This window comes from Pseudoliparis swirei, chromosome 10 (genome assembly GCF_029220125.1).
Source record: "Pseudoliparis swirei isolate HS2019 ecotype Mariana Trench chromosome 10, NWPU_hadal_v1, whole genome shotgun sequence".
Taxonomy (NCBI): domain Eukaryota; kingdom Metazoa; phylum Chordata; class Actinopteri; order Perciformes; family Liparidae; genus Pseudoliparis; species Pseudoliparis swirei.
In genome coordinates, this window is record NC_079397.1 from 17,039,979 (window position 1) to 17,053,296 (window position 13,318).

The 13,318-nt window shown below is 43.8% G+C and overlaps 1 protein-coding gene across 2 annotated transcripts in view; it reads right to left on the reverse strand.

The window, feature by feature from the left end:
* Window positions 1-953: 953 nt before the first annotated feature.
* Window positions 954-13,318, reverse strand: part of ntf3 (neurotrophin 3) — a 27,052-nt gene continuing 14,687 nt past the window's right edge. For both annotated transcript variants that reach the window (XM_056424935.1, XM_056424936.1), the window contains exon 2: window positions 954-2,611. In XM_056424935.1, the coding sequence (XP_056280910.1) occupies window positions 1,751-2,611 (861 nt within the window). In that variant the 3' untranslated portion in view covers window positions 954-1,750. The remainder of the gene's footprint in view (window positions 2,612-13,318) is intronic.

A 13,318-nucleotide genomic window follows, 5' to 3' on the forward strand; every position in this document is an offset into this window, starting at 1 on the left:
AGTAGCATAAAAAAAAAATCTTAAATACTTTTAATCTTACTTTCAATTCTCAGGAAATAATACAGAATAATTCTTATGTGCAGCTCAAATTGCGTCGAGTTGGGAGTTACAGTAGGTGTAGCAGTATTGCCGTCGCTATGGTAATAGTAGGACTCAGGCAGGAAACATCTCTGTCGACCCTTTGTCACTCTGGAAGCAACCAGTTTAGAGCCAGGAACATGAATCGAAAAGATAAAGACGAGTGAGAAAATGTATCATAAGTAGAGAGAAATATGGGAGAGATGTTGGGCATGTATGAGTGTGATGGCCCTCAGACTGACTCACGCTTATTTATTCAGGAAATGTGTAATTAATCACAAACCAACAGACACACAATGAATATGGGCCTGCTAAAAATCGGAGTCCCGAGGTCAGTCGCCCACTTCCCCCGGTCGGGAATTCACTCACTCACTGGAAAATTATTCTCATATTGATTTTCTTGTTTAGGCCTCTGTTAGGTTGTTTTAGTTTATTTTGATTCTGTAGTCTTGAGCTTTAAATGAATACATATAGAAAGATATTATAATAGGAAATATTAGGGAGAATATTATTATATGAATGTATTATGAAGCATAGGGGGACTGTTTACTCTATGCAAATGTAAATAGCAAGAGTTAATGTATGTTCATGAGAGTGAATGTTAGTTAGTATTTCAGATTGTCGAAGCCGGTTGAAGCCCGTGAAGTGACTTTAATGCGGACAAAAACAGACGGGACTTTTATTGTGAAAATACTTGTCTATTAAAAGTTAGTAAAATCGTACTTTTTCCCAAAAGCTGAGATTATTATTTCTTTCAGCAATACAATATTGCATCACCTACATATTGCAATCTTTGTCGACGTATTCCTTTTTTTTCCTCCTTAAAAATTCAAAATGTATGTATTTGTTAATGAAATGCTTCCAGCTTTAAGAAATATAGTTGTTTTTTTTATTAAAAGGAAGAAACAAAAAACATCTCATGGTGACAGTTGAGGGTAAAGCGTGGTGAACAGAGTCTAGGTGGGCTGATGAAAACCAAACGGTTGGATCTTCTTGAATCTCCGTCAGTCACTGCCAGCAGGTTCCACAAGAAGAATTCCTATTTTTTATTTGGTCATAACTGAATGTGGTGGGAATGTTTGGTCACAAATCTCAAATGGGTGGTTTTTTAACGACATAGGATGATTTTTTTCGGTTCATCCCTCCAAAAAGAATGTGCTGTGTGTGAATTACCATGTAATTACCTCTCGGCTCTAGTCAAGGCACATGTCAAATCTTACCGTGAAGCACCGTATTAAAAAGTGAGTTCATAGCTTGTTTCGTTCCTTTTTTAGACATTTTCTTCCTTTTGAGAAGACCTCCTTCAATAAATAACACAAATATATTCATAATTCATATATATATAGATCGATAAGCATGTATAAACTACATGCATTTCATATAATTTAAATAATTTATATGTACAGTCCCCCTCCCCTCCCTCCCCAGCCCCCTCCCACGCGACTTCTTCCGTAACTTTGTGGGTTTGCGCGGCACATTAAAGTGAAATATCATTTTTTAAACGGACCCGATAATTCTTCAGGAGAAGTTTCAGTTCAGAGCAGCGTGTTGCTCTCCACCGCCCTGAGGTGGTGGGTGGTGGGTGGGGGGCGCCGTGAACAGGAAGTAGAATCCGAACGGGGAGTAGAACTCCAAACCGGGGAGTCACCAGCGTGTTGCAAAAAAAAAGATGTTACGTCCTGCGACGTTTCCGTGACAACGCGCAGACGCAGGACGTGTCTATGCGGATCCACCGCCAGCCCACCGAGTTGCGGACCTGCGTCAGCGCCCGGACGTACGTCTGCGTCGTCTTGCACTGCGAGTTCCAGTTCTTGCCGTCGATGCCCCTGCAGCCGCCTTTGAAGGGCCTGGGGGTCCGACAGCGCGTCTCGTAAAAGAACTGTTTGATGTCCTGCGTGGCGCTGATTTTAAACTTGGCCAGGACGGCGACGGGGTAGCCCCCCGTGTCCACCGCCTGGGTTTTGTTCGTCACCCACTGGCTCTCGCTGTCGCACACCGAGTATTCCCCGCGGTAGCTCTTGTGCTCGACGTAGCGCTTCTTCCGCGTCTTGTTGCCCGCCGCCGCCCCGTCCGACCCGCCGCCGCCGCCGCCGTAGTCGTCCGTGAGGTAGAGCGGCGGCGGCTGCAGCGGCGGCCGGTCGCTCAGCAGCACCCGGGGCGAGTTGTACCGCTTGTGCTGCCTGAGAACGTCCGAGTTCAGCAGCATCACCTGCTGGTCGGCGGCGGCGCTGCGGCCCCCCGTCCCCCACTGCTCCGCGTCGCCCTCCAGGGGGAGCAGGATGGCGGGCAGCGTGTCGGGGGGCTCGCTGTCCCTGCTTCTCCCCTGTTGGCTCTGGTTCCCCCTGGTCTTCCCCCGCGTCAGGTCCGCCTGGAGCAGCTGGATGATGAGGGAGTTCAAGGGGTCGGGACTCGGCTGCTGCTGCTGCTGTTGCCCCCGGCGACTGCTGTCCATGTTGGTCGCCTGGATACCATAGAGGTACACGAGGACCATCACGTACAGCAGGATGGACATCACTAGATTCACCTGTAAGATCTGCAGAGACAGAGACAGAGACGCTTTTAAGACACTCGCTCTACTCCGGTTTGTCTTCATGACAATCGTGAAATACGGTTTTCTTGCTTCATGGACATTTGTCACAGACCCTCTACGAGGAGGAGGCACGCACGAGGCAACCTCCTCTCAGGCAACGATGCGTATGATATCTCATGCTGCGAGTACATCCCAGGCAGAGTCAATGTGTAGACGCCAATGGTTGCGATTGACGAGATTTTTCGCCGGGCGGCGCGAATGACGTGAATTGAGCGAAGGTGAAAATTCGCCTCAAGTTTCAATATTTAAACTTTCGCCCGAAGCCGAGTTGCGAAAGCCAATCATTGTTGAATCTAACTGCTGCTACGCTAGTAGCGCTGGAAGAGACAGTTATTCAGGCGTAGTCGGTGAAAGTCACCGAGCTGTGAGAGCCTACGGGTGATGTCATGTATAAATATATATATATTATATTATTGTTGTGAACCCAAACACGAGGGCATGAGACGTTCCGACGTTCGTGGGAATTCCACAACAAGTCTAAAGCAGAACTAGTGGTTAGTTCTTCTGTGGTGGAGGGCGGAAATGATAACTTACCACGTCGTAAAGCCACAAAGATAAGCCCCGCCCCCTCTAAGCCGCAAATGAAGCAAATTACCCGAATGACGCGAATAAGCCAAAAATAGTCAACGCAGCATAACGAAAAGTTATTTTAAAGATTGTGTCCATGCTCCTACGAACCTGTGGAGGCAACACGACTACTTGGTTAGGTTTAGGTAAAGAACGACAAAATTCGGGCTGAAATAAAGTACATTCTTTACATAGATAACGCGTTAGTTAAGTTCGTAAGTCACGCAAAACAAAAGTTTCGTAAAAGTAGCCACCGTTGACGTATACAGGACACAAACGGCGGTCTCCTGAGTGAAAGGCCCGTGTTTGATTCCTCTCCTCGACGACTTTGTCACTCTTCATATCGTCATTTCCAAGAGGCAGCCCTCGATCTCTCGTGAATACGAATTCCGGTCCTTCTCATTGGACAAAGAACAACCTGGGCGAGGTCGAATAGGACGCACGCCATTTACATAAACCACAGGAAGTCTCCTTTACACGACAGCTGTGGATTCAGTGTTCCTGAGGATATCGTCATCTCCGATGTCTGATAACTTCCGAACTTGCCGATGACTTTTTCACGTTTTCTTGCAGTTCCGAGTCGTCTGCACGTCTAACGTTCACCTTGAAGACGGGAACCGCTGATAGCTAATCCGACATACATTTGTGGCTTCAAAATAAAATCACAGGATATTTTTCTTAAATTTCTTCACGAAAACGTCATCATATTTTCTTTCAAGTCGTCAAGGGGCCACATAGAATGACGTGGCGGGCCAGAAACAGCCCGCGGGCCTTGTGTTTGACACCTGTGCCTTATATCATGATGTCAGTTGTATTTTGTGGTGCGTGCCACCCCTAGTGGGGCGCAGTGGTACTACAGGTGGGGCACAGGAGGAAGAGCTTTATTGTGAACTTCACATATTACACAAGTTCAAAGTACACGGATATAAATCTATAAGTCATTAATGATGTTGAAATGCCTGAACCTTTGTTCACATGTTTCCGTTACGCTGTAAACAGGTTACGCTTGCGCGACAGCCAAGATTCTTGGCGCCTCGCTGATTCTTGGCGTTTTGCCAAAAGCCATTCTCCGTGAGCTTTTCTGCTGTTGCCCTTCAAAACAAGAGCTCAACATTGAGCACGAATTGAGATCGCCTTTTCCACTGTTATACCTTCAAAATAAAAGCTCAATATTGAGCATGAATTGAGATCGTCTTTTCCGCTGTTGCCCTTCAATACAAGAGCTTAACATTAAGCATGAATTGAGATCGGCTTTTCCACTGTTTCCCTTCAAAACAAAAGCTCAACATTAAGCATGAATTGAGATCGTCTTTTCCACTGTTGCCCTTCAAAACAAAAGCTCAACATTGTGCAAAACAGGTTAATTGCAGCCACAATAAACTATTTATCTGTCAATGTGCTTTTCTTTGCACATAGATAACTTTGAATTGTTCTAACAAAGTGATTGCATATTTTGTTTACTTGAAAGTTAAATAAGTTATGGCAATGATTAGTTTAATAAAACTTAAATAATACACCTTTGTCTTAATAAACCCCTAGCGATGAAAGAATAGACAGCGACTTCTCCGTTTCTCACAACACAGGCTCACAAAAGATCTCCTCTCTGGACCCTAAAGATAGGCATGCTCAGTGATTGGACGATTACTTTTAAATGCAGCATCAGCCAAGAAACATGACGTATGCATTATGGTACAGTATTTCGAGGCCAAAAGGCTAACCAGTATGTGCTTGTTGTAATATTCATATTCTTTCATTACGGGCTGTCAACCCACGTATACAATCTATGACAATGTCAAAGGACAACAATCCGGGATCAGCGTTCTCATCTCATGTGTCACCCCGTGTAATTATAGTATTCTGACAGAGAATCAGGTGGTGATGCACATTTCATGTCTCACAGAACTTGTGATGTTCTTTGTTGCAACGCACGCCAGCGCGTTCTCACGGCCATCAAGCGGCAACACCTCACTTCAACTCGAGATCCCCCTGGAGCTCCAGGTTCCTTCTGTTCAAGAGAACCACAACAGGAAATGCAGTTTCCTCTCATGCAGTCACATGCGTGTTCGTATAATGGACAAACAGGCGGCTGCGGACATAAAGATGGCATTTGTTCCCATCAGCAACGTTATGGGAGGGAGGGAGGGGGGGGGGGGGGAGGGGCATCTGTTCAACAACAATGTCACATCAATGGCTCAGAAATGACAAGAACACACAAACACACACACACACACACTCAATACCTTGACGCATACTGTAACCCTGACGCTTCGTGTTAACCCTCAAACAACCCTTTAGTCTCGGAGTCATAATTATATGAACACGCGGACGTCACACACCCACACACACACACACACACACACACCCCGCGCCGGTGGAAAGCTCGGCACGTTCAGGCGTTCATAAATCCTCTCACTGATCTGCTTTGAAGCTGTTTGAGGTTCGTCTAGTTTCAGGAACCCGTCGGCCGTTGCAACAACTCATCTTTTCCAGAACATGTCCAGTGTTTACATCGTGAGCGCTAAGATGTCGGTGACATTGTTGCGCAATGTCAAGGTCAGCAAAAGTGATCAAGGTCATGACTATATATATATATATATTACGATAAGTTGAAATACTGTGGTTATTGCAGCCTCATTATAATATTATGACATCTCCTCCCACGACTTGAGAACTCTTCTTTTGCAGCAGGTGCTTTTTTTTGGAGCAGGTTGGGCTTTTTTTCGGAAGGGGGGCTGAAAAGAGACATGAATGTCTGAGAAACATAATGTGGTTTTTTTAAAGCATTAAAGACTAATATTAATAAGTATCCAATTTGTTATTGTAATGTTTTATTGATGCACACATGTTGTATACAATATTACTTTTTTTAATTAATTTGTATATATATATTTTATATTTATACTTTGTTGATGGTAATGCACAATTTTATTGTAATATTATGATAAATTATTATTATATTTTACAGAATTGGTCTGTTAACTCTAAACATTATTTGGGTGGCTGTTATAAAGTAGCAGCTGAAAGATAATGTGGTTTTTTTGCATTAAAGTCTAATATTAATAAGTATCCAATTTGTTATTTTAATGGTTTATTGTTTCACACATGTTGTATACGATATTACGTTGTTTTTTATTATATATATATATATTTTTTTTCTTCTATATTTTATTGATGGTAATGCACAATATCATATACAGGGATCAAAGAACAAGTGTACATTATGTATTTATGAATGATTTGTAAACCTTTAAGAAATTGTTTGGTACACATCTACAAACGTTACATTGATATTTTTGTAGCACTTTGTTCATTATTATTATTGTAATATAATAAATTATTATAAAATTATTATTATATATTACAGAATTGGTCTGTTAACTTTAGGCATTATTTGGATGGTTGTTATAAAGTAGCAGCTGAAAGATAATGTGTTTTTTGTTGTTGCATTAAAGCATGTAAACATCACATTAAAAAGCAGCATTTGCTCTCTATATGTCAGAAACACAGCAGGGCAAAGGGCAAAACTGCCCCTAAGAAATATAATGTTGCCTCTGATATCACGAGGAGACGAGAAGAAAATGTCCCCCAGAATGTCTTCTAATAATTTAACGAACTTGTCAAAAACATCGTAGCCTCTGTGACCCGGTCCAGTAGATTTTCTCCGTCTTATTATTGCCATTTTTAAGAATATTGCTCATATCCTGTAAGCCTGAATAAGTATATATATTATTTTTGAACAAAGGTTAAATGTTATTTCACAAGTTTAAAAAAAGTGCCCCCAATTCCCTTTTCAATGCCCCTGGATTTCAGTCATTGGGAGACAAAATTGCCCCCTAAAAAAAGAAAAGTAAATGTCCTCCTCTGCTTCTGGGTGCCATACATTATATTTATATGTGCCTTGCAACCCAGCCTGGAACTCTGGACGTCCTTAAGATGTAAGAGAAGCAGATATGAAGAGCCCCCGTGGCATTTGGACGAGTTTCCCCTCCCCCTTGTTGTGACACGGCCTTCGAGTTTTTAGGCTAAATTTATTTCGGTGATGAGAACCAAATGTGTGAACTAGGATCTCTCTGTTAATCAGGCGCCTGGCGCGTGAAATCTGCATCTGTTGAGACAAATTAATTTCCCCTCTCAAGCCCCGGTCGTCGTTTATGGTGTTGACATTCAGACAAACCATGTGTGTGTGTGTGTGTGTGTGTGAGAGGAAACCCGGCTGGCAGATGTTAATGCTGCCGAGAGAAAATAAACTATATGTCGGTGTGCAGACGCATATCGTCAGCATGTCACGAGTCCACCTGTTTCATAAGCATGAAGGTCAATAAGAGACACGCCCTGTATTTTATCTTTATTTAACAAACCGTGAACACCGAGCGTTTAGTGAACGGCAAACTGGTTCCTCTCGTCTCCTCGTCTGTGTGACAGGCGGCAGCATGGAGTCAAAGCAAGATGATATATAATCATGTCAACATCATAAAATAGGATAATGGACTGGATGAATTTGGAAAGAAGTATCTCTTTGTTATTCAATTAGTTATTTTAATGGTTTGCACACATGTCGTATACAATATTACATAAAAAAAAAAAAAATGGTGTATGTTTATATATTTTTTAATACTATATTGATGGAAATGCAAAATATCATATTCAGTGTACGTTAGGTATTTATGAATGATTTGTAAATCTTTAAGAAATTATTTGGTAAACATCTACGATATTTGTTCATTATTATTATTATAATAAATTATTATAATAAATTATTATTATTCATCATAATTGGTCTGTTGACTATCGGCATTATGTTATACATAGATATATATTATATATATTATATATATATAATATATATATATATATAATATTATCCTGAAATGTCCCCACTGTGGGACTAATAAAGGATTATCTTATCTTATCTTATTTGGATGGCTGTAAAGTAGCAGCTGACGATGACCTCGTGGCTCTCAACATGGCGACCTCTTCCTTCGCCCTCCAGTGTGACCTTGAGAACGAGGTTCAAACACTCGACCTCCAGACGTGTGTGAACAACCCTCCAGAGAAACCGTTTGTTCAGAGCGGTCCACGGGGGAGCGCCGAGCTCGAGGTGTCCTGATGGATTTAAATGGTTCCCTTCGGCCCAACAAGAGACACGCAGCATTGTCTCCGCCCACCGAGGGCCTTGTAACCCCCCCCCCCCCCCCCGCGTTCATACTGTACTGTACAAAAGAGCAGGCTTGGGCAAGAAGAAACATCTGAAGGGGGGAGGGGGGGGGGGGGACTCACTACATTCCTCACATTCATCCGCAGGTCATCAGAGAGTCTGCTGCGTTTCCGTTTTCGTGCCTGAGAGCGCTCGGTTGGTTGTTTTTTAGGGTGACACACTTAATTGGTTAATTGCTCTCAAGGTGAAATCTATTTTTTCCGTGTGATTCTTTTAGATGTTTCTGGATTCGCCTGAAAACCGTCCCAGGAGTTTGCGTGGGACTGGAATGCAGGGTTCGGGGAGCTTTGTTTCTCGACACCACAACGCCACCGGTGAGGAGGCCGGGACTCAGAGGAGGACCGAGACCCTGATGGCAAGCCTTGCATTCATAGAAGTAGGCCAACAAATAATACGAGTCTAGCTACGAGCTCGCACTAGCTCGTAGCTCGCGCTAGCTATGAGCGCAGCAGTCAGATATCCGATTTGTGTCAGTGCTCCATGAGATCGGCTTTTACAGAGAATGTGTGTGTGTGTGCAATGTGAGGAGGCGGAGCCTGGACACAGACGAGAGCGTACATGTACGGCGCGGGCCAGGTGGTGCCAAGACGTTCAGGTTTCCCCCCCGCTCGTCTTTTCTTTTAATTTCTTTCAATAACTCAGCCAGGGAGGAACACATCCGGCTACACACACACACACACACACACACACACACACACACACACACACACACACACACACACACACACACACACACACACACACACACACACACACACACACACACACACAAAGAAAAAGAGAAAAATGGCCTCCGTCACGAGACCCACGTTTTAAATATTTGACACATTGAACCATCAGGAGTGAGACGGGACCTTAAAGTTAAGGAGGAACATCAGGTTTCCCTTTGAGGAAGAACAAAGCGTACAATGTATGCCCCCCCCCCCCACCCCCACACACACACACTCCCTTTGCTCTCATTATGGTTTCATAAGGAGGCCGGTCAGGTCGACGTCCAGCCGGCCTCCCACTCCCCCTGACATCACCCCCCCCCCCCCCACATGAAAGCGTAACATGTTAACTCAGGCCAGCCACACACACACTCTCATGACCTCCTCGCAGAAACAACGGCCATGTGGTCAAACTTCTTTATGAATAAGATAAAATGTGCTATTTGAGCAGCAAATATCCCAAAATACTTCCTCGGATGCAAGCGGGACTTAAAAAAAAAAAAAGGTGCAGGTGTGTACACACGTGTGTACATACACGTGTGTACACACCTGTGTGTGTGCACGTGTGTGGCTTCCTGTACGCACTTCCTCCATCAGTATGTTGTTTGCTCACTTTTTCACCGCCGTGTCCAAAATACCAGCGCTAATCATCTGCCGACAAACTGTGTGTGTGTGTGTGGGGGGGGGGGGGATTGACAACACCTTCTCCACGCTCACTGAAGCTGTTCATCTGATTCAAAGCTCTTGGAGTTGAAGGTTTTCGGAGCCGCCGCACAAGTGGGTGGGGGGGGGGGTGGGAGGGGGGGAATGCTCAGTCGGCGGCCCGCTTGCACAAATGCGAGACTGTTACATTTTCATGCACACAAATAATACGACGGGTGTCTTGCACGCAGGTCTGGTGTGAGCCCACAGGGGGAAGCGGCGGGCTCTCCCCCCCCCCCCTCCTGAGCTTTTAACTCCTGAGGGGATTGGTGCAGATAATCGCCCCCCGGCGCTCCGGCGTCCCAGACGGGTTTTTCCCTTATTTTTCCTCGCGGGTCAAGCGCCGTTATATCATGCGCTGTGTGGCGGAGATCTATCCACAGGGATGGGTTACATGCCACTGGGGGGGGGGGGGCTGTGTTAACCCCCCTGTGACCCATGACCACTCTCCCTGGGGCCTTGTTTTCCACCGCAGGACAGAAGTCATGCACCTCCTCTGGAAACAGCCACGGCTAGAGGTGGAGAGCGCTCGTAAAAAGTTTTCAGCGCGATGTTATAACACAGTTATAACAACAGTTATAACAACACAGTTATAACGCCATCAATGATTTAAAAATAACCCCCATGAGTACTTGTCACGCCGTCTTCATGGCTCCTCTTGCTCTCCAACAAAGTGTTTTTCTTCTTCTTCCTTCCGCTCTACTCTTTCACTGCAGACGACGCCAATAAAAAAAAATGTATAGATTTGGCTGACACCCCCCCCCCCCCCCCTCTCTTTGAATGTGCAGCGGTTTTGTCTTTTCTAAATAAATCATCTCACAAGTCATGAAACAACTTCCTGAGCCAACACACCGCTGAGAGAGAGAGAGAGTGTGTGTGTGTGTGTTGTCGGTGGACCCCGCGGCGACAGCAAGCCGGATCATGTCTGGATGTGTTGAGTTTATGTTCGTGTGTCTTTTAAATGATCATCTTTAGGAATTCAAATCTCACGCACATAAAGAGCGGCTTCAAACACACACAGGGGGGGAATAAAGTGTGTGTGTGTGTGTGTGTGAGTTTAACTGGCGTGAGCCTCGAGCCTCGAGCCTCGACATGCACATCACCTCTCTCAATCCAAGCCTAGAGATAACAGCACCAGTTGACTCTCCTCGTTATCTCTATGATAACGAGGAGTCAACTGGCGTTGCTCAAAGTGACAAGAGGCAAGAGGCCGGTCCATAAACATGTGACTCTCCAGGGATCCTCCACTGGGACTCTGATCTCAGTTTGATTTCATTCATCCTGGTCCATTATTTAAATTAAAATACACACCAAAAATCATATTTTAAATCAACTCATTTCCATCGTGAGTTGCTTCCAAGGGCCAGAAAGTTGAGTATCAGAGCCATGGAGTAAATAATAAACAAACAACTGGTCTCCGTAAGGTATATTATATATTATATATTGACACTTTGCATTGTTTGTTTATTGCACATTAAATTATTTTCCATCATAGTCGCTGGAAGTCCTTGTTACACAGTCCAGGCTGGAGGGACGATGAGTCAGCAGAGGATGGAGTCCTCCATCCTGAATGATTATCGATCCCTCCAATGAATATATACAGAAAGTGTAAATGCAGAAATTCTGATCACAGATCTATTCAATTATAAATGTGCCTAAGAGGGCTTTACAATCTCAAGACATCCCTGACCTTTGACCTCAGGAAAAACAAAAACAAAAAATTCAGTGAAAAAAAGTTGAGCCATGAGAACGGCTTTTACAGGGAATATTGCCGAAGAGGTTTTTAATGTCGTCTTTGTGAATCAACGTTTTCTGCTTCTTTTTTTAATCATTTTAAAAGTACCGGTTTAGCACCGGTATCGAAAAAGAAGAAAAACCATACCCATCCCTACTCGTCACTAGCGTGTTATCGATGTCCTCAAATAATCGTATTTCCTAAATTCTTTTGAGATATTTGATCGTTTGTATTTCAGTTCCTGTGGGAACAGAAGTGGCCATAAGTAACTCCACATTTTAATGGAGCAAATAGGAGTTCATTGGTGAAAAACGTTGTGATTTAGGCGGTTACGTTAGCTAACGTCGCCTCTCACATCTCGTTTCACCCCCAGGATGTTAAGCGAAGCGAATGGAAGGGCAGAATTCCTATCTCGAAAGTGAATTCCCATTTGAAGGTTTGGCTGCCACCAAGCCAGGTGAGTCATCCCCACGGTCCCTTGAGCAAACTTGTTTGTGTACTGCGTTGGCGTGTGCGTCGAAGACAATGACAGCCGCGTCAACGTCAACGCTCGGAAGGAATCGGGAAGATTAGCGAGCGCGTCGTGGTCGACACGTTGTGTGCAGCGTGTGAAACACGCCAGGCCAAGGGCAGAAAAAGGAAAAGTGATTTTCCCCCTGATGACACGAGGAGAGGAGGCAAAAAAATGCCCCATAATTTAGGTAATTTAACAGCGTTTGGGTTTTTGTTGTGTGTGTCCTATCTGTATTGTCTGTACAAAAAAAATCAATAAATATAATTTTGAATTATAAAAAAGCAAAGAAATAAGTTGTAATTGTTAAAAGTTGTTTAAAAAATGGAATAACAAGAAATCACCAACAAGAAATAAGAATACAATTAAATATGATAGTCTGATTTATGTAAAAAAAATCTAAGAAACCTTTGAATCTGTAGACGACTGCCTAATAATCTTATTATTGCCTAATAGTCTTATTATTGCCTAATAGTCCTATTATTGCCATTTTATGACAATTGCTCAAATACTGTAAGCCTAAATATGTATAGTTATTAATATTTCACAAGTTTCAAGAAGTGGCCCCAATTTCTTTTTAAATGCCCAAGGAGTGAGTCAGTGGGGGCAAAACATGCCTCCTAAAAAATATGTACATTTTCTAATCTTAGCGTGTGTGTGAGTTGAAGAGTAAATGCACATATGTATGTACACACCTACATGTACACATTCCAAACAAACGCACACCTTGCAGCGAGTCTGACGACAGAAACCAGGGAGAGTAGAAAGTGGGAATATCTCTGCTGTGTCTCTAAATATCACGATTCCCAGAGCAGGAAACTTATTACACACATTATAAATCATGTAAACAAGTTTTTTTTCCCGACTTGTGACTGGAACAAACAATAAAAGGTTGACAGTGTTTGCAAACATGACCCCCCTTTGTCCTGAAGCATCCATTGTGACCGTTGAGTCGTGGGTGTCGTGGTGAGAGGACGGCGTGGAGCCGCAGACACGCCGACAATCAGTCACTGGGACGACTTTCTGTTATTTCTAAGCTTTCGATGGTGAAATAGTGAAATTCCAGCTTGAGGACGAGACAATGGCGCAGACAATGGGTTTTCATAGCTGGGACCTGTCTGTCAGCGAGTCCATCCATCAGCTCAAACCCACAATAACAATTGACGATTGACCTCCTTACAAATGCTTTACACCCATGACCGGTCCCACG